Source organism: Ascaphus truei, chromosome 21, assembly GCF_040206685.1.
Source record: "Ascaphus truei isolate aAscTru1 chromosome 21, aAscTru1.hap1, whole genome shotgun sequence".
NCBI lineage: Eukaryota > Metazoa > Chordata > Amphibia > Anura > Ascaphidae > Ascaphus > Ascaphus truei.
In genome coordinates, this window is record NC_134503.1 from 14,681,989 (window position 1) to 14,706,476 (window position 24,488).

At 44.2% G+C, this 24,488-nt stretch overlaps 1 protein-coding gene across 1 annotated transcript in view; it reads left to right on the forward strand.

Annotated features, from left to right (window-relative positions):
• The first annotated feature begins 8,428 nt into the window (after positions 1-8,428).
• The window catches only part of NPDC1 (neural proliferation, differentiation and control 1), a 118,340-nt gene continuing 102,280 nt past the window's right edge, over positions 8,429-24,488 (forward strand). Inside the window, exon 1 of the mRNA XM_075579070.1 lies at positions 8,429-8,638. Within this exon, the coding sequence (XP_075435185.1) occupies positions 8,542-8,638 (97 nt within the window). The 5' untranslated portion in view covers positions 8,429-8,541. The remainder of the gene's footprint in view (positions 8,639-24,488) is intronic.

Consider the following 24,488-nt stretch of genomic DNA (forward strand, 5'->3'; position numbering starts at 1 on the left):
CATCCAGGTGCGGAATCTGCATCCCTTCTTCACTGCACACATTGAAATCATTCCTCGGATACATTCTTCACTTTCCCTTTCCTTGGCATATTTTGGTCTGCTCCACTGACGTGTATGCGATTACAGAATGTGTATCATCTTTAGCTGTGTTTCAGACTCTGACTCACTAACATACTTGGGGAAATCCGGCATTAAATGTGTCATTGGAATCGCTGCAATACTTCCAGCATTTTGAGTAGACAGATCAGCCGTGTATGTCACAGTATGTCTGAGGCTGCATGGAGACCGTCCACGTTTACTTTGCATGTGTCTCTCTACTGTGTGTACGTATGTATGAATCTGCGTGCATACATGAATTTGTGTATGTACAAACTGATGCGTTTGACCCTGTGCATGATTTTATATATATATATATATATATATAGCCTAATAATAAGTTCTTGTATAGCGCTGTCGCTTTACAGAGACATTTTGCAGGGACAGGTCCCTGCCCCGTGGAGCTTACACTCTATATATTTATTTATGTTGCCTGAGGCACAGGGAGATAAAGTGACTTGCCCAAGGTCACACGCAGCCGACACCGGGAATTGAACCAGGCTCCCCTGCTTCAAACTCCGTGCCAGTCAGTGTCTTTACTCACTGAGCCGCTTCTTCTCCCCTATACAGGCATACCCCGCTTTAAGGACACTCACTTTAAGTACACTCGCGAGTAAGTACATATCGCTCAATAGGCAAACGGCAGCTCACGCATGCGCCTGTCAGCACGTCCTTAACAGCAATACCGGCTCCCTGCCTGTACCGAAGCTGTGCGCAAGCGGGGAGACTATAGAGCCTGTTACAAATGCGTTATTGACATCAGTTATGCACGTATATGACGATTGCAGTACAGTACATGCATCGATAAGTGGAAAAAAGGTAGTGCTTCACTTTAAGTACATTTTTGCTTTACATACATGCACCGGTCCCATTGTGTATGTTAATGCGGGGTATGCCTGTATAGTGTTTGTCTCTCAGTGGGCTCTCTATCAGCCTACAGTATGTTCTAGTTCCATCACCATCTCTAATATGATGAAGTGTCGCTGGTTCTGTTTCTATAGGTAAGGAGCGAAGGGGATTTTAGTCTTGTGACTCCACTACACGTCACCTTGATGGTTATCGATCCGTGTCGCTCATGCTGTCTGGAGGCAAATTGGGTGCACAAAGACCTCATTTGGCAAATCCTGTGCTGTTCTTTCCACGGGTTTTGCAGTCAAAAAGGGTCCCACTTATCTCTCTCTCTCTCTCTGCTCCACATGCTGAAAGCAGATTACAGGCTTTTCAACGAAGTCCTGTATCAAAGTTAATCCCCTGAATATATGTTGTGGGAAAAAAAGCCATGATTATCAAATCTAAAAATCCCCATGACTAATACCGCAGGCAGACCCCTTTGATATTGGTCAACATGTGTCAAAGACCCGTAATACACGTTTCACTAGTTCAAAGAATTAGTAGAAAATACACCAAAGAAAACGCTCCCCTGTAAAGCACTTGGGCTTTTTGTTGGCTAAATAAAGTGCTTTAAAAAAAATAAAATGATGATACCTTACCGGGGAACCTGATATGTGACTTAATACAACTATTTTATTCTGCGCTGCATACACGGGCAAACACATTTGACATTACTGCCCCATCTATGACAGTTATTTGCAAAGTCTAGGCAGGGGTAGAATGGGTGGGCCAAGTGGTTCTGATCCGCCGTCAAATTCTGTGCGTCTCAGAACTGTAAATAAAGCACAAAAAAGTTCGAAGTTATGTTAAAGGAACAATTCATGCTGCCTAAAAAAATTTCTTCATTTTTTAGTACTGGTTTGATGCGGGGGGTCTCCGGAGCTGGACCTTATTTCTGTCGGATCCGAGGACACCCTGTTTTCGGAGATACTTGCCTCGGAAGGGGGTGCCAGGAGCCGCTCCAGCTGAGCTAGCTGGGGTTTAAAGCTCCAGTGTCACACGGACCAATAGGAAGCCGAACCTGATAACGTCACGGCTTCCTATTGGCCAGCACGGCTCGGGAGCGTTGAAACGCCGCCATAATGCGAACCCTGGTAACACAGCGGCTACCGGCACCTACTATGGAGATATCTCCTGAAGCACAGGGGTCCCCGGAGCTGAAATTAGTGGGGTTCAGCTCAGGTTGACCAACTACGTCAATCCAATATGGAAAAAAAACCCGGCTTGGATTGCCGTTTTTAATCTAATGGAAAGAAACGGAAGATGGCGTGTCCTAGCACGCGATTTAAACCATGCTTCTGTCTCTCCTCGCGGGGACAGACTGACATTTATATAGAGTTACACAGATCTTCACGTGTGTCTCCTGCCCCCGGGTGGTAAAAGTAAGCACTAAAAAGAAAATGAATTATCGGAGATGAGCCTGCGGATTACCAGTGATATTTTAATTGGTTGTCATAACAACCAGCACTTTGCCATTCCAAAGAGGCACTTTGGTGTTTGGATTTATAACGGCAGTGCACGGTTATATTTTATTGTTATACCAGCCACTGATCATGAGATTATTGCTCTCCCAACCCACAGCCCCCGGGAAACAATGTATCTCCTGCAGTGTTCTAGTGTTTTGATACGTCATCCTCCTCCTTGGTGCACACGTGTCTTGGCTTTTGGTACCATTTAATGTACCAAGAGGTTTTATAATGGACATAATTATAATGAACGGAGTCAACATGTAGAGACCTGTGACGTGATGAAAGTTCTGTATGCGTTATAGTTTTATCTCTACTCTACTGATGGTCCAATCCACTTATCCAGAACCAATATAGGTTAGAACTTTGTACTACGTCGGGCCAGATCCACAAAGCTCTGTTAAATCAGGGCTCGTAATGTGACGATGCCTAAAACATGGTCAACCGAAAAACGACGTGGTTTGAAGTTCTATCTTCTGAGGTTAACTCGGTAACCTGTAGAGTGCAACGTGGTCTGGCGAGAGCATCATTTTAACCTCCCGGACACTTAATATTTCAAATGCTTTTCTCTCCTGAAGGAAGAATCAGATTTAAAAAATAAAAACAGCATTAGGAAGGGGGATCTATTCAAGTAAAAAAAAAATGGGGATTAGTGCGGCTTGAAGTCCATTACATGTTATCTACATTCAAATACTCTATTCTGCATCTTAAAAGGTAGGATGACCGCAGAAAGCATGGAACCGTGTTGAATTGAATTGCTCTCCCCACCCATTCTGCACACTCAATGCCAGATGCACTGCAAAAAAAAAAAAGAGGCAGATGATTATGGAAAAGCAATGTAGATCCATCCTCCGGCTGAAGAGGAAATAAAACTCTGATTTTTATTAACATGAATATTCACAGAATCGGGACTTCAGCTTGGCTCTAATTAATTCAAACACACCCCAGCTTTTCAACTTGGATGGGTGGAAGATTTAAAAGCCTTTGATAGTGGGACCTATACTTGGCGGTTATCTCCCATATTAAAGCCTGCGTTAGTTCAAATTTCACTTTTTTTCTTTTTTTAAAGTGGTACTCTGCTTAATTGCGAGACCATAATCATTTTAAGCAACGGCCCAATCGTTTGAGGGTTTATGATGCACTCTTTTTAACCACTGCTGTTTAATTCAGGAAGATAAATAGCTGCTGTGCAGGCTTTCTATGCTTTATACCGTATATAGTCTCAGACAGAGAATGATCATGTTTCACTAGGTGGCAATGTTTTATGAAATCACATTCGTCACATGTTAAAGCCACAGTCTCACTTTGTACCTGTAAGAGGCAGGTGCAGACAAAGTTTTGGGAAATTAAAACATGGCTTTATTTCGCCTTTAAACAATGCACATCAAACAAAAATATACAAAAGAAACAAACACCTATCCCTAGTAAGGGCTTACTTACTTCCCCAGTCCTTATCAGCAAGACTGGGAGGAAAAGCCCCTTGCCAGCCTACCACCCCAAACTCTCAAAAGGTACCTCAAAGCAGTTGGCCCTTCAGGTCAGCCTCTGGTTCGGGGTGGGTGTTCGTTGAGGGCCAGCCAGCCTTTTGGTTGGTTCCTGGGTTTGCTGCACCCTGGAAGAAAGCCCTGTTCCCATCGTTTCTTGCAATCAGCACACAGTAATCCCGAGTGCTCATGAATCTCCTGGTTTGTTCACAGCAGGAGGCTTTTAAACTGGTCTGATTAACCAGGAGGAGACTGGTTGTTTTTTGCTTCAATTAACCATCTCCCTGTTAGATTCCTCAGGCCTCTGAGGCTTTCTATTGCAGCCTCATTGAGACAGGGTTTCTTCCCTGTTACAGTCCCATAATCATTAAGGTGAAGAGGTGACAATGAGAACATTATTGAGAAACGCATCCAAAATGTAACTCACAGAAAATGGCATTTCTTATATTTGATTCACCCATGGGTGCAAAATGAAGCTTGACGTCACAGCCCACCTTTGCTGTTACATCTGGCATACATTGTTAATCTCAGAGGCGTACATCACCTAAGACCTGGCAATTTTGGTGACGCAAAGAAAGGGGGAAAACATTTTTTTTCACATGAATGCAGAATTGTACTGATGTATTTATATTGTATGCCATGAAACGTCTACATAATGCCTTCTATTGACACTTCTAAATTTACAGGGTGCAAAGTAATTTGGTATATAGACACAAGATAACAACGATCCTTATTCTGTTAACTGGGACATGCCATTGACTTTCATAGAGTTTTCCAGATTGACGCTATTGCAGTTTACAGAATAAAGGCCAATGTTTTCTTAAATCTTGGTCCAAAATTGCCTCTATACATAGACCATGAGAGCTGGGTGTACAAAGCGCTGAATCCTACCTGGATTTCAAAACGGGGATCCTGTGTCCTCTTTCTAAAGTAGAATTTTCTGACTGCCTTGTGGTCAATTGATCTGTAATTATTTTCAGTGCTGTTTTCCTTCAAAGGTCAATACCGTTAATGAGTAGGTGAAAGCAAAATTGGTTTCTTGAGTATGACATGTGTGAGCAAGTCCAGAGACAGTCTCTGAACCATTAGCTAGGCTTCCAACACATCTCACGATTCCAATAATAGCTTTAGTACTAAATGTGGTTTCAAAGAGCAGCTGGAACTCATCCCCATCACAAAGTAAAGTTCCATAACAAAATACTTAAATATCAATGTTGTTTTTTTTCAATTAAAGCAGCAATACTACATTCTCCCTTTTCTTATTATTTTTATATGTAAAGAATGTGACTATACTTCTTCATTTTTACCTAAGCTGACAATCATTGGTGCTCCTGATGTAAATCTGTCAAAATCCTGATTGTGTGTATAAAGAACTGCCCGCCTTCTAACTTTGTGCTGCAGTCTGAAATGCTGCAGCTGATATGTAATATTATATTACTAAGTGTAGCACTTTATTGTTACAGCTTTCAGAGTAATAGACAGCCTGCTGTTTGGAACACAGCAACAGATCTGCTTGTGATACTTTGTTGCTAAAGGTCAGAACTCAAAAAAGGTATGTGTCAGAGCCTGCTCCAAAGAGGAGGTGGATATGACTTTCCAAATGGTCGCTGTAGCAAACAATGAATGATCAGTACATTATAAAAAGCATTCAAAAGGGCATTAGGAGTTAAGACAGTATTATCTAATACTACAGAGCTGAATTTTTTTTTTTTTTTAATAGGATTTTTCAAGTTTTGCTGCTTTAATTCAAGGTTCATGCCAAATATTGGCACATCAACATATAACATAGAAAATATGTCATTAGTCCAGGACAAAAACAATTTTTTGCCGTATAAATGTGTTAATGTTTTGGTCCCATCTTGGAAAAAATATTTCAGGACACAAAGATCAATCGGAAACTGCTACAGGTATCTTTATGTATTTGGTACTCTTGTCAAGTATTACTAGTATAACAAAAAATAATGTTATACAGAACATAGCCTCCTGCTCAAATGATCTTAGTCATCAAGTTGTTTTTATTTAGGCAACAATCCAAAACATTTTTTAAGATCAATAAAGAAAGTTAGTGGATACTTGAATTCTCTGAAGGACAGAAAAGACCCTCCGTCATACACCTGTGAGCACGTGACTTTTATATGAGACAAGGGTTAATATACACAGCTATCTAGCTGCCCCGCTTTTCTCCTCTGAAAGGTCCCTCAAATGAGTAATATCTTCCCACAATCCACACATATAACCTTAAAATTGCTGCCACCACCACCAAGGATAAAGAAAAGTCGCTAGTGGTCGTTGCTCGCTGTTTACTAAGAAAAATATGGAATTGACACAAAAATCTATTGTAGAAAAAGGTGTCCAAAAATGCAGTTACTCTCTGTAAAGTGTGCGAAGTTCAATTAGGGCACAGACGATACTTATTACATTTTAGATTTAATATACAAAAGTAGTACAGTGCTTAGTTACAGAAAAAGACGGTAACAAGACACATATACAGTACAATTTATGCAGATAGTTTCATCAAAATAATGGGATGAACAACTAGAAATTTCTAACATATATTACCACGTATATTGGGTTTCTCAAAGAGTCTTGAGTTAAAAATATGAGAATTCCTGTGTTCTAGAATTGAGACTCTCTTGGTTGAATTCTAAATTCATATCTCAAATGCATGGTTTTTATCCTCAAAGCCCCTACATTGGCAACTGAATAAGCCCACCTTCTGGGGTGTGTCGTGAACTCCCCCTCGTCAATCTCCAGTGACACCTTTATGGTTTGGGGGGATAGATTTTTTTTCCCTTTTCCTTTTGTATGAAAAAATACCTGCGTATCATAACATTCTCATAACTTTATCCCCGAGGTCCTAGAATATTGTAACCCATGTTAATGTGTTCGGTAGATCAATATTTACGTTTACATATCTATATTGATATGCCTAGGTCCATCTGTGATGGACATATAGATAGCTCACATATGCAGCTTAATTAGTTCAGCATCTTTGGACTTGATTGAAACGGCTGAATGTGCAGGTTAGAAAGATGTATTTTTTATTCTTGTGCATCATATCAAATCCAAGATATCTTTTATTTTTAGTGCAGACCTTAAACTATATGTTGACTTGTTCATCACCTTTCTCTGTACTTTCAGGTAGGGTGACCAGACATCCCGGTTGTTACGCCTTTGTCTCGACTTTTTTGGCTACTGTCCTGGTTTTTATCGGTGCCTGTTGCGCATGCGCAGTCCCCGACACGACCCCCCCCCCCCCCACGCATGCGTACCTAGCTGGCCAAAAATTTCCTGGCCGATCAGAGCGCATGACGCCAGCACGCTCGCTCCCTGCCTGGCCGCAGCCTAACACTGCCCACTTTCTAATGGGACTTAGAGTTAGGCTCCATCCCCGCTGGCGCTGAGCGCTTGGCGCTTTTACTTATTCAAATCTTAATACACACACCTCCGCTTAAGCGGCGCACGCACTCTCTACCAAGCTTGGCCCTTGAGAGCCAAAAAAGTGCCTTTGATGTGCACTCAACATGCCCCCACGCGCGCACTTGCAAAATATACAGGACACCCGGCGCTCATGCTTAGAGAGTTGGTGACGTCACCACTCTCAAGCATGAGCGCGGTCAGCGCAGCCTAAGCTGGGGCCATGGTACTGCAAACCGAACAGATTGCCTTAAGGCAGTGTTCGCGCCCATGCGGTGTGCGCAGATGCAGGAGGGGGCGCGCGTTGCGTAAGAAATCGGTTGAAACTGATTTCTTGGCGCGACAGGCCGGTCACGTGAGCGGTTCGCCCAATGAGGGCATGCTCCCAGAGCACGCCCCCCATGGCCTGTCGACCATGCCCAGGGAAAGCATCCGCTTTTTCGCACAGCTCTGCGCGGGGGCGAAGGCACCATGGCCGGGTGGCGCTTAGCGTGTGGCGCAAGCAAGCGGCAAATTCAAATTTGCTTGCTTGGCAAGCAGCTAAGCGCCGCACATATTCAGGCGCTCGCTCACGCTGGCCACACACATTGCCGCAATGTGTTTCATTGCGGCCAGCGTGAGCGCGCCCGCCCGCTCAGCGGCATCCTGACCGAGGCCTTATTAAGATTGGCCAGGAAATCAGTAGTTCCAGGGGACTGGGCTACAAATACATACAAAGTTATTTATCAAAATCTCCTGGCTGCAAATGTGGTGCAAAAATACTGACTTATCAGAGAGAAACCCGCACTGCTTTCAATAAGAAACATGTTTTATTGATAAATATGGTGCATGGTCTCTTATAGCAGGGACACTAATAATCCCTTACAGCCCCCCAATTATAACAGGACCCCCTGCATGCAGCCTCTCACACTGACATGCCTCCGCCACCCGCGGCGCGCGCTCAAACAGATTTCATTCAGCAGCCAGTTCGGAGCGCGGTCACAGGTGCTTGTCCGCATCCTCGCGCGCTCCCGCCGGGCTGGAGCTCTGAGTGGTGCTCTGTGTGCGCGCGCGCGCTCTCGCCCGGTTGGAGCTCTGAGTGGTGCTCTGTGTGTGCGCGCGCGTGTCTCTGCGCTCCTGTCATTTGACTGAGTCCCCGGGCAGGGGGGTGATCAGCATGCAGCCTCTCCCCGCCTCAGTGTGAGAGGATGAGAGCAGCAAGCTGCCGGTTTCCAGCCCTGCTGGTGCCCGGGGCCGCAGTGTGGTGCTGCTGCCTGCTGCTGGGGGTCTCTGCCAGCTTCCCAGGTGAGGAGGAGGAGGGAGGAGGGTGCGGGGCTGGCGTCTTTCTCTCTCTGTGTATATATGTATAGTGTGTGTGTGTGTGTGTGTGTGTATATATACATATATAGTGTGTGTGTGTGTGTGTGTGTGTGTGTGTGTGTGTGTGTATATATATATACCACAATTATTAAGGTTATGGTGGGTAAAAACAAGTGACAAAAACCCTCCACAGTAAAGCATAAAGCAACTGTAAATATTACTGTATGTTCATTTGCATGTCTTAGACAGGTCTGCAAAGATACTGTTGCAGACCTGTCTAAGACATGCAAATGAACATACAGTAATATTTACAGTTGCTATATATATATATATATTTTTTTTTTGTGTGTGTGTATATATAGATATTAGGTGCTCTGACATATGGCAGGACTGTCATACTTTATGGTCATTGTAGAATCTGACATTAAGAGTGTCCTTTGGGGGTCTGACAGGTTCAGTGGTCTTGGGGGTCTGGCAGGTTTTGGGGGTCTGGCAGGTTCAGTGGCTTTGGGGGTCTGGCAGGTTCAGTGGTTTTGGGGGTCTGGCAGGTTCAGTGGTTTTGGGGGTCTGGCAGGTCACAACCTTTTTTGGGGGGCTTATAGGTTTAGTAACTTAGGGGTTTGACAGGATGACGCGGATCTGATTGGTATGGTCTAGTTTGGGGCCTGGCATGTAGCGTATCTGGAGTGTATGAACTAGGCTGCTATTTGGTGTCTAACATAAAATACTGTTTCTCGGCTCTGACATACGCACATACTTTGTGGGGGGAGGGGGGACTGGCACAAGTACAATGGTTTCGGGGCTAGGCATTTGGAGTCGTTTCGGGGGTCCGGCATTAGTTGGGTGACTTTGAATCTGCTGAATGAGGTGGATTTGGGGTGATCTGAAATGTGTTCAAATTTAAACTCTGAATCAGGATTTCTTTACCATTTAGAGCTGATGATAACACATCATAGAAATGTTTTATATTTGCTGATATATTTTCATCATTTTGCATGTCACCCTTTGATCCCCCATGTTACTCCTGCCGTGAATACAGTACTCTGGTGCAATGATAGCAGGATTAATACTATCAGTAATGAAACTTGTCTTGGTTGTAGGCTGTGTGTGTAGTCAATACTATCAGGACCCCATCTACTAAACAGTGCTCATTCACATTAATGTCATTATCCTGACGTAAACCACTAAAGACCCTCCGAGAATAATTCAAAACATGTGTTGGGAGATTTCTGATGCCCTTGAGTAATTCTGCACCCTGCTGTACATGTTCCCCCCTTAATGGCATAGTCTGACAGCATCTCGGTGACCAGCACAGTAACATAGGAGTGCTCAACTCCAGTTCCAAGCTCCTGCAACGGGACAGCTTTTGAGAATATCCCTGCTTCAGCATAGGTGGCTCAATCGGAGGATCAGTTTTCGACTGAGCCACCCTGTGCCAAAGCTGGGATATCCTTAAAACCTGACCTGTTGGGGGGGCGGGCTTGAGGACTGGAGTTTAGAACCCCTGTAACAACATGAAGAACATTTTGTGGGTTCTCCCAATGAGGCTCCTGTCTTCTCAGACTTGAATTGAAATGGTTGGCTCTGTTCATTTAAGAAATCTTCACATCACAGCCGTCCAAAACCATATTATACAAATGCTTCTTCCAATGGACATGCGTATGTGTCTGTATTTTGTGTTAGTATTTATGTCTGCTGGCTGTGGGCATGGTTCCCCCAACTTTGGCTTTCAAGACCACTTAAAGATTGCTGTTAAGTCCCACTTCAAAAAAACATGAACAAATATCTACTGCAATTAGCAATACATTTCACGAGACTCGTTAACTAGGTCGTAGAAGTCTAGTGTATGGTAACACCCTTCGGAGTCACAACACTAAGTCCATTTCATTTGGAAACACGCGACATATTTTCTACCCTGTTTTGCAACTCTGCACACATTTTTAGATGGCTGGTAATGTTCGTGATACAGTTGTACCACTGGAGTTTGTTTAATGTACAAATATGGCTGAAAATACATTACCATTTAAAAAAAAAATATATATAATATATATATATATACAGCTCAACCCCCTTATAACGCAGTGGTTGGGGTCCAAAGTATCATATCGCGTTATAAGCGGATCGCGTTAGAAATAATGTATAATTGTATGCATTGTACAATAAAGTATTTAAGATACCAACAATCGTGTTGTAAAGTATTCATAAATACGAAAATTGGGAACCACGCTTGCATCGCGTTATAAGCGGATTTGCGTTGTAACGGATTTCGTTATAACGGGGTTGAGCTGTGTATATATATATATATATATATATATATTTATTTATTTTTTAAATTCTGTGTAGTTTTCTTGTTGATGTTGTATTGGTTTGTAGATCTATTATTATAATGTAATGGTAAGGAGGTCCTGTCTAGGTCAGAATTCTTTATGGGCATTTTACCATTGTCTCTTGATGCCTAATGAATGATCAGTGATATTTTCTTCGCCTTGCACTGAGCTGAATTTATGAAGCTGCCCTTATTGGAAGGCTCTCATGGTGGCTCTGTCTTTCTGGTCTCTAAGTGGAAGATGATTGAAACTTTGCGTTTTCATGGCCAGTATTTTCGTCCTAAAAATAGCTGACGATGATACATAAAGTGTAATTTACCCCAGAAACACATTTTCATGCGTGTAAGATTGTAGACATTTGTATATGCATTGGCTTAATATACATGGTGATTCTATGTAATTGTAATCCACTTATTATCTTTCTTTTGGGATCTATTAGTTTGCCAACTTCAACACTGGGACTCAACTGGTGCAAGACATCACAGAATAAACCTTGTAAACTAGCTCTCTGATATTGCCTCTGCTGTTGTCCTTTTCTTAACCCTTTTGCTGGCCAAATGATCTGCAACTAGTTTGCAAAGTGGCAGTGAAGAGGTTAACATACCCTATAATTTTATTGCCATGCACATCTTCTAAATATTTATAAAAAAAGATGTACAGTATTTCTCTCAAAATATGTGTTTTGTATTCAAACAGAATGTCAACCGATCTAGGAAAATGTATAAAATTCTGACCCAGGCAAGGGAGGAACTTAAGAGATTGCAACTAGAGGACGTAGAGAGAGCCCTTAAATGGACCAAGCAGACGTACTATGATAAGGCGGACCGTTTATTGGCTAAAAAACTTAGAGGGATCAGGTTGAGAGCATTAGTCCCCACTATTAGATTTTAAAAGGGGAGATGTGACGCCTCAAAGATAGCAGAGGAATTTGCAAAATTTTATACGGATCTCGACAACTCAACTCTGAACGCTAAAATCCCGGACTTGACCCAGATTGAGACCTATTTTAGAGATTGTAACCTTCCAAAACTATCGGAGGACGACCACAAAGTTGTAAATGCTAAAATAACCCGGTTAGAGTTAGTAAGGGCGGTTAGCTCATTGAAACCATTAAAGGCTCAGGGCCCAGATGGTTTCCCAAATTTGTACTACAAAAATGTTATAGGAATCCTAGGACCATGTTTATTAGACTTATTCAATGATTTTCTCAGTGGAAAACAAATCCCCCCCACAGATGACGAAAGCCAATATAGTGGTGATCCCTAAAGAGGGTAAGGACCCTTTGTTGTGGTAGGTACAGACCAATCTCATTGCTTAATATGGATTTGAAAATTTATAGCAGTATCTTGGCCAACAGGTTGAACCCAATACTCCCTAGATTCATCCATTATGACCAAGTAGGTTTTGTGAGCCAACACCAGGCATCACATAACACAAGGAAAATTATTAATGTGATAGATCAGATACACAAATCTAAGACGAAAGCAATGTTGTTGAGCCTGGATGTGGAGAAGGCGTTTGATAGGATACAATGGGATTTTTTAGACAAGACGCTGGAGGCATTTGGATTCTTGTTTTTTTTGTTTTTTTTAACAGGGGTCTGGGCCCTCTTCCATACACCGACAGCCACTTTGAAGATCCATTGACAAATCTGATAATTAAGAATGGAACTAGACAGGGGTGCCCCCTCTCTCCTCTTCTTTTAACCTTGACAATTGAACTTCTTGCAGCAACAAACAGAGCTTCCCCAAATATACAAGGGATCAATATAAAAGATGAGTGTTACAAACTATCACTTTTTGCGGATGATATCATCCTCACTATAGCTAACCCATTGATTTCTCTCCCAAATCTACAATCCGCTCTCCGGAGGTTTGGGGAATTGTCTGGATATAAAGTTAATGTGGGGAAAATCGGAAGCGCTAAATTTAACTCTAATGGAAAGGGAGGTCGATTTCCTTAAACGACATTTTGATTATAGGTGGGGAAAAAAACAATCTGAAGTATTTGGGGATATACCTTACTAGGGACTACGACTCATTATATAAATATAACTATCCCAAACTCTTTTTTTAAGATTAGAAAAGATCTACAAGCTTGGAATTCTCACCATATATCCTGAATAGGGCGTATAACCGTGGTTAAGATGAATATTCTCCCCAGGCGTCTATATTATTTCCAAACATTGCCAATATCTGTCCGACGTATAAATATAAAATAAATCCCAAACCGTATTATGCAATTTATTTGGAAACATAAACAACGAGAATAGCTAGGTCAATTATGCTGGAGTCTAAAGAGGGAGAGGGTCTAGCGGTTCCAAATATTTAAAAATATTATATAGCCTCTCATTTGAAACAAGCGGTTTCCCGGGAGGGACCTATGCTTGATGGGGGGGTGTGGATCTGGAAAGCTCACTTAAATACCCGGTTGGCCTACCTACTCTGCTGTGGTCGAGCTCTAAGGCCTGGGACATAGTGATTTTGTCTGGGCTGAGGCGCGCTGAGGCTCAGGGAAAGCGGTGCTTTCCCTGGCCTTACACAGCGCGCCGTCCGTGGGCGTGTTGGGGGCGGGCCAGTGACGTCATGGAGCTGGTTCGCCCTCATTGGGTGAACCACTCACGTTACCGGCCCTGCGCTCCGGCGAGCGCCAAATTTGAAAACTGTGTGCGACACACGCTTCCCCAAGCGTGCGGACGCGTGCACGAGTCCCTGCTAACGCCGCTCTCATTGCGGCTGCAGGGGCTCAGTGCTGAGCAGCAGCACGGCGCTGACCATGCCCGAGGCCTAAGACTGGGCCTGGGAGACAGCTTGAGCCGGCATTAACCGGGTTCACCTTGAAAATCTGGCAGCTGGCAAAAAAGAAATACAAAGTTATGTCAACTCTATCTAGACTTACGCCCCTATTCGGTAATCCTGTTTTTTTGCCGGGGTTTCAGGGTCGAATTTGAAAACCTTTTAGGCAGAGTGGAATTCTAGAGATGGGAGATATACTGGAAAAAGGTAAGTTGATGTTGTTTGAGGAACTGATGTGAAAATACGGTTTACATCGGACGGAGGTGTTTAAATATATGCAGGTCCGATATTTTGTGCGCCAGGGGTTTTAGGAGGAGGAATTACCTAAATATACACGATTTGAAGATCTATGCAAAACGAAAAAATATCAAAAGGGTGTGGTCTCCTCGTCCCTGTACCAACACTTAATCCCCCAAAAGGACACCCAGCCCATAAATATATGGACAGGGGGCTTTAGATTTCCAGACGGAAATGGCAAGGGAGGACTGGGAAGATATATGGGCTAATACGGGCAAAACTTCTATATTTTTACAGTTACAAAAGAGAATATTTACAACATTTTGTTACGCTGGTACTACACTTCAAAACGTTAAATCAAATGTTCCCGGAGGGGACCGATAGATGTTGGAGGGTATGCGGACAGATAGGGGATTTGGCATATATATGGTGGTTTTGCCCAATTATGCAGACATACTGGAGGACACTTTTGAAATTGATAGAAGATGGGACAGGAATCAAGGTTCCTCTAGACCCAATCTTAATTATTTTGGCTAAACCTATGGAAGATGTAGATTATTACTTGGCTAAATTAATTATGCATGTCTTAATGGCGACTAGGTGCACGATAGCTGCAGTATCGAAAAAGACACCGCCACCCTCCAGAAGAGAGGTTATTAGAAGGGTTAGCGATGTACAATTAATGGAATGACTCACCTCCTTTTTTAATAGCACCATAAGGAAGTTTGATAGCGTATGGGACCCCTGGGATGTTGGATGGGGGTGAGGCCCCAATTGGCTAGTGTAGAGCGATAAGTGTAGGGCATGTCCCTGATAAGATGTGATAAAATGTTGTACAATTCTAAACTTTGTATGATATGTTATGTGATTTTGTTGTCATTGTAAGAATTCTGTCACAAAATGGTTTTCCGCCCCCCCCTTTTTTTCTGTACCCCATTCCCTTCCCATTTATGTTTGAAAAGCTTCATAAAAATATAAGTTTAAAAAAAAAGATAACTGAAAGTCATGCTTACCTACCTTTTTTCACTGACATGAAAAGAGCAATCTGCTCTTAACAAACCTACATTTGCAGAGTTGGGGACCCCTCGGTTCCCGAGATACATACTGGTGAAGTCAACTACTTCCTGCTTTTTAGAGGGGATTTAAGTGGCCATCCAATTGGAAGCCACAACCCGTGATGTTGCAGCTTCCAATTGGTTATCCATATATTTTTGTTTACTCTGAGGGAGATTTAAACCCTCTAACTTCACCAGTAGCGTTTGGCTCAGGGTGGGGGCCCCTGTAAAAAAACAAACAAAAAAACTTGTAGGAGGAACGGCTTTTAAAAAAATATATACGTGTGATTACTGAACCCCTATAATGCACCCGTTCCCAATACCAATCTAAAAAATCACTGCTATAGTGATTGATTTCCCCCAAAGAAAATCAATACAGGTTACATGGTAAAAGTCTGTGTCTTGGGTCTGTTACATGTTTTAGATTCTGTAATGAATGGGATTGCCGGGATATTGGAATTGTATAAACATACAATACTATTGGTGTCATTGAAGAGTACAAGAAGCTAATATCCGGCATGTTTATTTTGTGAGGCACCAAATCCCCTTCAAAACATGAAATGAAGGACATCGCTTTTTAAATCACCTGGTGTTTACATCATATACTTTGCCATTTCTTACCTGTCCATTATTAAAATGTAGTATTGATGTTTTTAGCTCTTTCCCCCCGATCCTAATCCTACAGGAAAAATGTGCTTCCAAGAAGATTTCCTGCCTTTGAAAGCCCATGTACTGTAGCAGGTCCCTCCCTTCAGTGCTGGAGAGCTCCGCACAGCACTGTCTTGTTTTCCTTAACCAGCATTTAAAGTGCAAAAGATCAGGATTTCCTTCATAACTTAATTGTACATGACCAGCATGTTGATGTTTGTATAAAGCAAGGTTATTCTTATTTGATTTGTGTATGTTATTTCGCACCCTGCTCTACTTCTATTTATTTGTTTGTATCCGGGTCCCTCCAGGAAGAGTTTGGGAGATAATTCTATTATAGTCTGAAGCAACTGCTTTCGATTTAAGTCAACGGGGATTTTCTGCCGTGAACGGCTGCTTGGGACTATATGGAATGTACGCCGTTACTGAATGAGACCAGCATGTTTCAGTACAGGAGGAATACAAAGGCTGTGGCCCCGCTGCCGCTGAGCGCGCTTATGCTTGAGAGCGGTGACATCACCAACTCTCCAAGCTTGAGCGCTTGTCTGTCCTGCATATTTTTTTTCAAGCGCGAGTGGGGAGCGTGGCTGGGGCGAAGGCTAGCAGTGACTGGCGCTGATTGGTTGCTGAAGGTCATGGGATCGTTCAGCGCGCCTGGAAATCAATTTAATCTGTCTTGCCTAGCACCCGAGAGCGTACGAGCGCGCCAAGTGAGCGTGGCCTGACGCATTGACATTCATTGAACTCAACGCGCTCAGTGGCAGCGTGGACGCAGCCTAAGGCTGCGGTCCCAGTCACTGCCACAGCGCACGGCGCGGCGTGCGCTGTGCGTGTAAGCACCGCCCCTCAATGGGGAAGGGCCTAGTACGCATCTTCACGCTGAAGGTGCAGCCGCGCCGCACTGCAAGATTTTTTAAACTCAATGAATTTGAGTTTAAAACTTGCAACGGAGGCGTGGCCACGCCCCCACCGGCGGTTCAACCAATGAGGGCGAACCAGCCGTGTGACGTAATGGGCACGCCCCCGCAAATCCCCGACCACGCCCCCTCCCGTCGGAAGCTCCCTCAGACCGCAGATCGCAGATAGCGCTGTGCACGTGCCGTTCCCCCCCGCCGGGCGCGCGTGTCACAGACATGACTGGGACCGCAGCCTAAGGCTATGCCATGGTTGTAATTTCATCTCCATTGATTGAAAACCTTTTTTATCTAGATTTTATAATCACAGTCTTACTACACTGGCCCGTGACTTTTTATTATTTTATTGATGATAGTATGTTGTTGGCATATGATGTTATATTTAGCTTTGTGTTCACATTTAATGTTGAAAAATAGACAGAGAAACAAAACACAACAGAAAAAGTTGGTTGAAAGCTCATGGTGAATTGGTTTTGAAAAAAAATATATACTGTATATATATTTATTTTTATTTCCGGCTCTAAAACCTCTTAATATTTATTACATTTTATTTTCCTCGGTTGAAAGTAAGCACGGCATCTGCAATGCATTATTTTGGCCTTGTGGGAATATTGTAGTTGATGGTTTATTTATGATCTGATAGTGTTGTTTTCGTACACAGGGTATATATACTGTAGAACAATATATAGAGACAGAGCAAATTAGGCTGAGTCCATAGAGACTTCAGCCGTGTGGAGGCGCGCGGAGGCTGAGGGAAAGCGGGTGCTTTTTCCTGGCCTTAGACCGCGAGCCATCCGGGAGCGTGTCGGGGGGGGGGGGGGATGTGACGTCACGGAGCTGGTTCGCCCTCATTGGGCGAACCGCTCACGTGACCGGCCCTGCGCTCCGGCGAGCTCAGAAAACTAAAGATTTGTTAAGACACACGCTTCCGCAAGCATGCGGAAGCGTGCGCGAGACCCTGCTAAAGCCGCTCTCATTGCGGCTGCAGGGGCTCAGTGCCGAGCAGCAGCGCGCCTCAGCACGGGCGCTGACCATGCCCGAGGCCTTAGTCTAATAGCTCATACAATCTGCTATTTGGTATAGGAATAACTGAAAGCTCCTATCAGCGGTGCGCAAACTGGCGTGGGGCGCAAGATTTTTCTGGGGGGCGGCGTTTACAAAGGCCCCGCGCTGAGAGCCCGTTGCCATGGAGACGTGACGTCAAATGACGCAGCGGGTCACATGACCCCGCAGCGTCATTTGACGCATCGTTAGATGTGAGGGGTGGGCGCGACCAAGGAGGGAGCAGGTAGAGGGGGCGCAGGCGCGGGGAGTTTGCGCACCGCTATCCTTTGTCACATGCCCCCTCTAAAAATGTACATTGTGTGCACACTAATTCCTTTTTTGGATTTTTTTTTTATCCTCCGCTCTTGACACTGATAATTTCTCCTCTTGTTTTAGCATCATGAAATTGCTGCCCCAGTTTTTTTTTTCCTGGGTCACACCCAGGCTTCAGAAGATCTCATTTAAATCTCAAATACCACTTACAGCTGAAGAAGTCATGTTGCAAGGTTTCCAAAGCTGTAACGATCACAGTGGCAGCCATTTTTAAAAGGCCTTATTTGACATCTATTATTTCACTGTAGTTTAAATAATTTGGGGGTGAAGAATAGAAAGCAAAGGCAGCCTAAATGGGAAAAGCGGTTTTTTTTACCAATTAGTGGGGCATGGAACTGCTCCTTTTAATCCCCCGAGGGGCTTTAAACGTGAGTCCTCGGATGCACCTGTAGCGTTCTCAGTATTACATACACCCCGTCCCCGCTGCACTGGGTGATTATGAATGTTTGCTTTTGCATCAGTGACGTTGCCTTTGACGTGGAGCTGCTACTTGGAAAACAAAATATCCAGTCTCCCTTTTCAAAGCCAAACGCACGGAAATGTCAACAGCTGCCTGGAAATGTCAATGGCATGCCAATTGAAAAATATACACCGAATTGGTGCAGCATTGTTTGAACCCGATTGTGAGACGTGAGTGAAGCAAATAGAAAACAGCCAAGCATGCCCGGGATTTATTTGAGCTATTGTCCTTAAGACCTAAGAGGATTAGGAAGACGTTTGCCCAACAAGCAGGATACGCTTGTACGATGTCTGGATTTCATCAAGAGAATTTCAGTGTCCTGTTTCCATCCCTTATACCTCGCCACGAGAGCTGCACCCTTCAATTATCGGAATACTTTCTTTTTCTTTTTTTCCTCCAAACATTTTTTTTTATTGGCCATAATCATAGATAACAAGCATAATAAGTTACATTTTATCCAATACAAAGGTATTTTTAGAGAATTAAGATAGGAAAAAATATCGCCCGTTGGGTGAGGCCCCTGGACCACTTAATGGCCCTAGAAAAGCGAGGCTAGAGAGAGAGAGAAAAGGGAGGAAGGGGGGGGGGGGGAGAAAGGGTGAAGGAGGTGGGATTGACCCTCCCTCCCAAACGCCAGGCACCTAAAACCATCACTTTAATACTTTCTTTTTCTAACGAAGAGCCATGTGGCACAATGAACTAAAGTGGCTGGTAAGAAAAGCAACACCGTTGCACCTAACTATAAATTTCGGAGTCCTGATAAAGGAATGGACTTTAGCTTCTAGAAGTCGACAGTTGGATTCCCAATTAGAAATGTGTCGTTTTTAGAGACTTCTTCACCAAGGCGTTCTTGCTGTTACCAATCATCTAAGTACATTGAAATAAATGGGTTTGCCTCGTATGGGATATCGGCGCATATTTACTAAGTGGGGCTTTGACATATGCTGGAAGATTCATGAAAATGAACGGGCCTCACAGGGTCTTCCAGGATGGGAAGATGTCTTATGGTATAGCACCGATTGGTAAATATGGCCCATTATGCTTTTGGGAATAAGTCTTTTAATATACAGAAATCTTTTAACCACCAACTTATTTAATGTGTGGTTGAAACCTATCGCAGCTTCAAATTGCAAAGCCAATAAAACCAGCCTCACACTGATGAGACCCAAAAGGTCGAAAAAGCTGTCTGTGAGTAGGTTACTGGCTCTGCATTTCTTTAACCCAGGTTGTGCTGAAAAGCTGTGTAATGCGGCAGGCATAAGCTCATAGTGGTCCAGGTTAAAATTGATTTGAAACAAAAGGTGACAACGTCCTCATTTGCATGTCATTATCCAGAATCCCTGGCTGCAGTGGAAGCACTGTATGCAAAGAGATAATGGGGAAAGACAGGGTTACGGGCCTGTCTGAGACGTGAATGTGCTCCCAAGTGATAATTTTTATTTGCTAACCACATGATAACAATCTTACAATGTAAGGCCTCAGGCATGGTCAGCGCTTAGGCGCTGACCCGTGCTGAGGCGCTCTCACGCTTACCAGTGAGCCCCTGCAGCCGCAATGAGAGCGACTTTAGCAGGGGCTCGCACACGCTTCCGCAAGCGTGCGGAAGCGTGTGTCTTAAGAAAATGTTCGTTTTGGCGCTCGCCGGAGCGCAGGGCCGGTTACGTGAGCCGTTCACCCAATGAGGGCGAACCAGCTCCGTGACACGCCCCCGGGGGGGGGCCAGGGACAGCACCCGCTTTCCCTCAGCGCGCCTCCGCCCGGCTGGATTCACCCTGGACGCAGCCTAAGGCCTCGTCCCCACTGCTCGCGGCTGCACACGCTATGGCGCACGGACAAGATACGACCCCCTTTGGGGCAGTCCCCAGTCGCTGCAGAAAGCGCAATGCGCGACCGCCCTTTGCCAAAAGAGAAGATTTTTGTCTTGTGGCGCGGCGACCGAGTATTTGCCACGTCACCGGCGGTGGTTCAGCCAATGAGGGTGAACCAGCCGCGTGACGTCATGGCCGCTCACCTGCCACGTAATCCCCCACCCCTCCCCGATGATCTGCTCTTCTCCTGACGCGCGACCACAGGCCGCGGCTGAAACTGGTGCACGCGCCCCGACGCCCGTGTGCACGCAGTGACTGGGGCCGTAGCCTAATGCTTAACACAAGGCATTGATTTAGTAACAGTGCTGATTTTCAAATGCCCCACTGCAAAAAGACTACGTAGGAAAAACGTTTTTTCTTTTTTGGTGTATGGGGTATGTTTCTGTGTATATGTGAAGGTACGGGGGGAATTCAAGCTTGTAAATGGAAAGAGCGACACACGGAACCATCACAAAAAGGCATTCTTATTGTATGTTTACTCACATATTCCAATTTACAACCGCAACTAAAATATAACAGAAGATAGGTGTGGGATATACTCCCAATAATCGGGTCTCAGCTGTCCCCAGGATGTGTATATATGATATAATATGAGTCTTTTGTCAAGGTATACAAGAGCAGTAATGAGTGCTGTGGGAGATTCAAATTGGCAATATATGCAATGGTATAAATGTACTGGTGACGCTGTGTGGCTGGCTCAGGTCTCCATATATGCCATAAAGGTCCCAAACAAGCCCCAGCAAAACCAAAATGTACATACCAGATCAGTCTTTGATTCTGAAACCTCCCTCTTGCAGCACAGCTCTGTCCTTGTTGAGTGGGTGCATCACATCCAGAATGATAGAAGGAAGGATGGTCCCAAGGGGGCCCAGGCGGAGCACTACCAAAGAGAAGGAGGGGGGCCCCCTTGGGACCATCCTTCCTTCTAAAATATAACAGAAACAAGAGAAATAGATGAGTCCCTGTAGATCACCACTTGCAGCATCACCCGTCAGCTTTTTGAAGGTGTAGTTATGAAACGTGTGTACAGGCATACCCCGGTTTAAGGACACTCACTTTAAGTACACTCGCGAGTAAGTACATATCGCTCAATAGGCAAACGGCAGCTCACGCATGCGCCTGTCAGCACGTCCTGAACAGCAATACCGGCTCCCTACCTGTACCGACGCTGTGCGCAAGCGGGGAGACTATAGAGCCTGTTACACATGCGTTATTTACATCAGTTATGCACGTATATGACGATTGCAGTACAGTACATGTATCGATAAGTGGGAAAAGGTAGTGCTTCACTTTAAGTACATTTTCGCTTTACATACATGCTCCGGTCCCATTGCGTACGTTAATGCGAGGTATGCCTGTACTGTTTGTTTTACTGTAGTGTTGTCTTCCTTTGTTGACTGCTGCAGAAATGTTACAGCCTCCAATGTGCTCCCATATTCCACGTCTGCAAATTAGCATTTCTTATTTTTTCAATCTGGAATGGTTCGGTATAATTTTACAGTAATATGACATACTCACAGATGGGAAAAAATGTTCCCCATGAAAGGGATGGAATTCTTCAGTTGTATCGACGATGATTAGGATATGGGAGCACGTAGAGGGGAACAACTATAGGGCCAAATGTTGTGGCTGCAAAAATGTTTAATCCCATCTTTTCACTCTGTAGATATACCCTTTTTTTTCTAACTGTGGATTTTTGGTCTTTGGCCATCTAGCCTGTTTGATCGAGTTACCTTGAAAATAAACCACAATAATTTTTTATTGGTGTAGCTAAACCCCCCCCTCCCACACACACACACCTATAACATCTTTTGTATTATCACTGCCATAAGCCTGTCTTTGACTGTGCTCTTGATCGATGTGACTGCCTATATGTACAGCGCAAAGCAGGGCAACAGCCAGATGCTGTGCAGACTCTCTTGTCTTGACTCTGGTGAGTGGGCAACGCCTGCTTTCTTAGCAGCGTTCTCCAAATCAGAAATAAACCATCCACCCCATAGTGGTCTCCTGCAGTTGTTTCCTGCTGGCATTCTATACTGATACTGGCACCCTTTCCGACTCACTGAGGTATATGCCAAATATATAGGGGTAATCCTCTAAAACCAAACATTACTCCCAGGTTGGCTATACTTCTCTTCTCCTTAATCAGGTTATGCCTGTGTAGGTAATGTTTGCAATGCTGTTCTTGGCACAAATGTGTCTGAATAAAGCCTCTATTCTACTGAACCCCCCCCCCCTCCCCCTGTCCTTTTTTACTTTGAAGTATTTTCTCCCATTTTGTACCGCTTGGTTTCCCTCCGCAGTGGATTTCAGGTCCCTGTTTGCAACGCGTTTTTTGTTTTCTCGAAGGCCTCTTCTGCACTTCTTCAACCTCACCCCAGCCCGGATTCCACCTGCCGAAAATAGAAATCTTCCAGCAACCAGTTCGACCTGTTGGGTTTTCTTGCATGGCAACAGCAGACAGAGAGGACAGTTTTCTTATTGTTTTGTTTGTGTAGTTGACACAAAATCTCAAGGACAGTTTATACGTACGGATTTGTTGTATGGCATCTTTTTTGACATTCCTGAAATGCTTTTTAAGATTAATTAGGTGAGGCGCCCTGACCCCTGAATGCTGATTTACACCAAATCCATTTATGTAGCTATAAATTGTATGCTTCTTGTTTTTCTATTTGGGGAAATATTGATACCATTTTAATGTCTATAATTTTTCTCTTATCTTTGGTATTTCACTAGTGTTCTTACCTTGGTTAGGTATATCTAGCCATAAAGAAACCAATATATAATAATAATGGTTTGTCTTGTATAGCACTGACAGTAGCGCTGTATATAAAATATTTGAGGGCCCGTAGACCTTACAATCTTTGTATTAGGTGCCTGAGGCACAGAGATTAAAGTGACTCGCCCAAGGTCACACGTGTGTGTGTGTGTGTGTGTGTTTATTTTTTTTTAATATATATAATCTCAGAAGCAGGGCACACACAAAACAGAATAGAAAAGAAATGTAAAGGGAGGGTGCATACTGTCCAAAAAGATACAAAAAAAAAGAAAAACGGGACAGGCACTCCTATATGCAAAAAGGTGATATTTATTGACTTCTGTCCCCACTGGGACTCTTGAGAAAGACACATTGAGTCAATAAGTTTCACCTTTTTGCATATAGGAGTGCCGGTCCTTCTTTTTTTATTTTTTAAATATATATCCTATCCTGAGATACTTGCTATCGCAGTTACCGATATTACTTCCTGGTCTTCAGATAGCCCTGCTTCAGCACAGGTGGCTCAATCAGAGCCCTCTGATTGAGCCACCTGTGCTGAAGCTGGGATCTCCTGAAAACCTGACGGGGGGGGGGGGGGGAGTTTTGAGGACTGGAGTGGAGCACCCCCGATTTTACAAAACGGCAGTACAGTGGCGGCCGATCTGAGTCTTCTGCGGCCGCCACCGCAATGTGTGGGCAGACGCGGCTGTTTTGTTTTTTTTGCCGACGCGTGCCGCGCGTCACTGATGCGCGGTCACGCGTGCCAGGGTGCGTGCACGCGTGGCGCGCGTGCCAGGGTTCCCCGAAGGTGGTGGCGGGGTAAGGGGGGATGTGGAGAAGCAGAGGGGGACCCGGAAAGCAGAGGGGGACCCGGAGAAGCAGAGGCGGAGGTCACAAGGGGAGGGGAAGGATGTGGCTGGCGCGCGGCCAAGTTCGGCGCCAGCCCGAAAAAAGCCGCGGGACAAGACGGGTAAATGTAAGAATAAAGCTGGCCGCAGCAGTAGGTATATTTTACACAGCAAAGGCTAATCGCCAGTTACTGCACAGTTATGGCTGCCAACACTACGCTTGGTAAATAATTCTCCTTGGGCTGCAGAAGGGGGAATATTTTGTGTAGTCAGGTGGAAAAATTGCAGAGCACTCATTGTAACTGAAATAGTGTTTAAGTAGCATGGAGCAACTGTTTGCTGCCTGTTTTTTCCTCTCTTCTATCAATTTGAGGTCCTTGTCAATTTGAGATTCCCAGGTTAACTCATTTGTTACCTGGAGGTTGCAATACTGCAATACTGCAATACTGCAATACTGCAATACTGCAATACTGCAATACTGCAATACTGCAATACTGCAATACTGCAATACTGCCATCCTTCACTGTTAAAGGAGTATGTTGTGATTT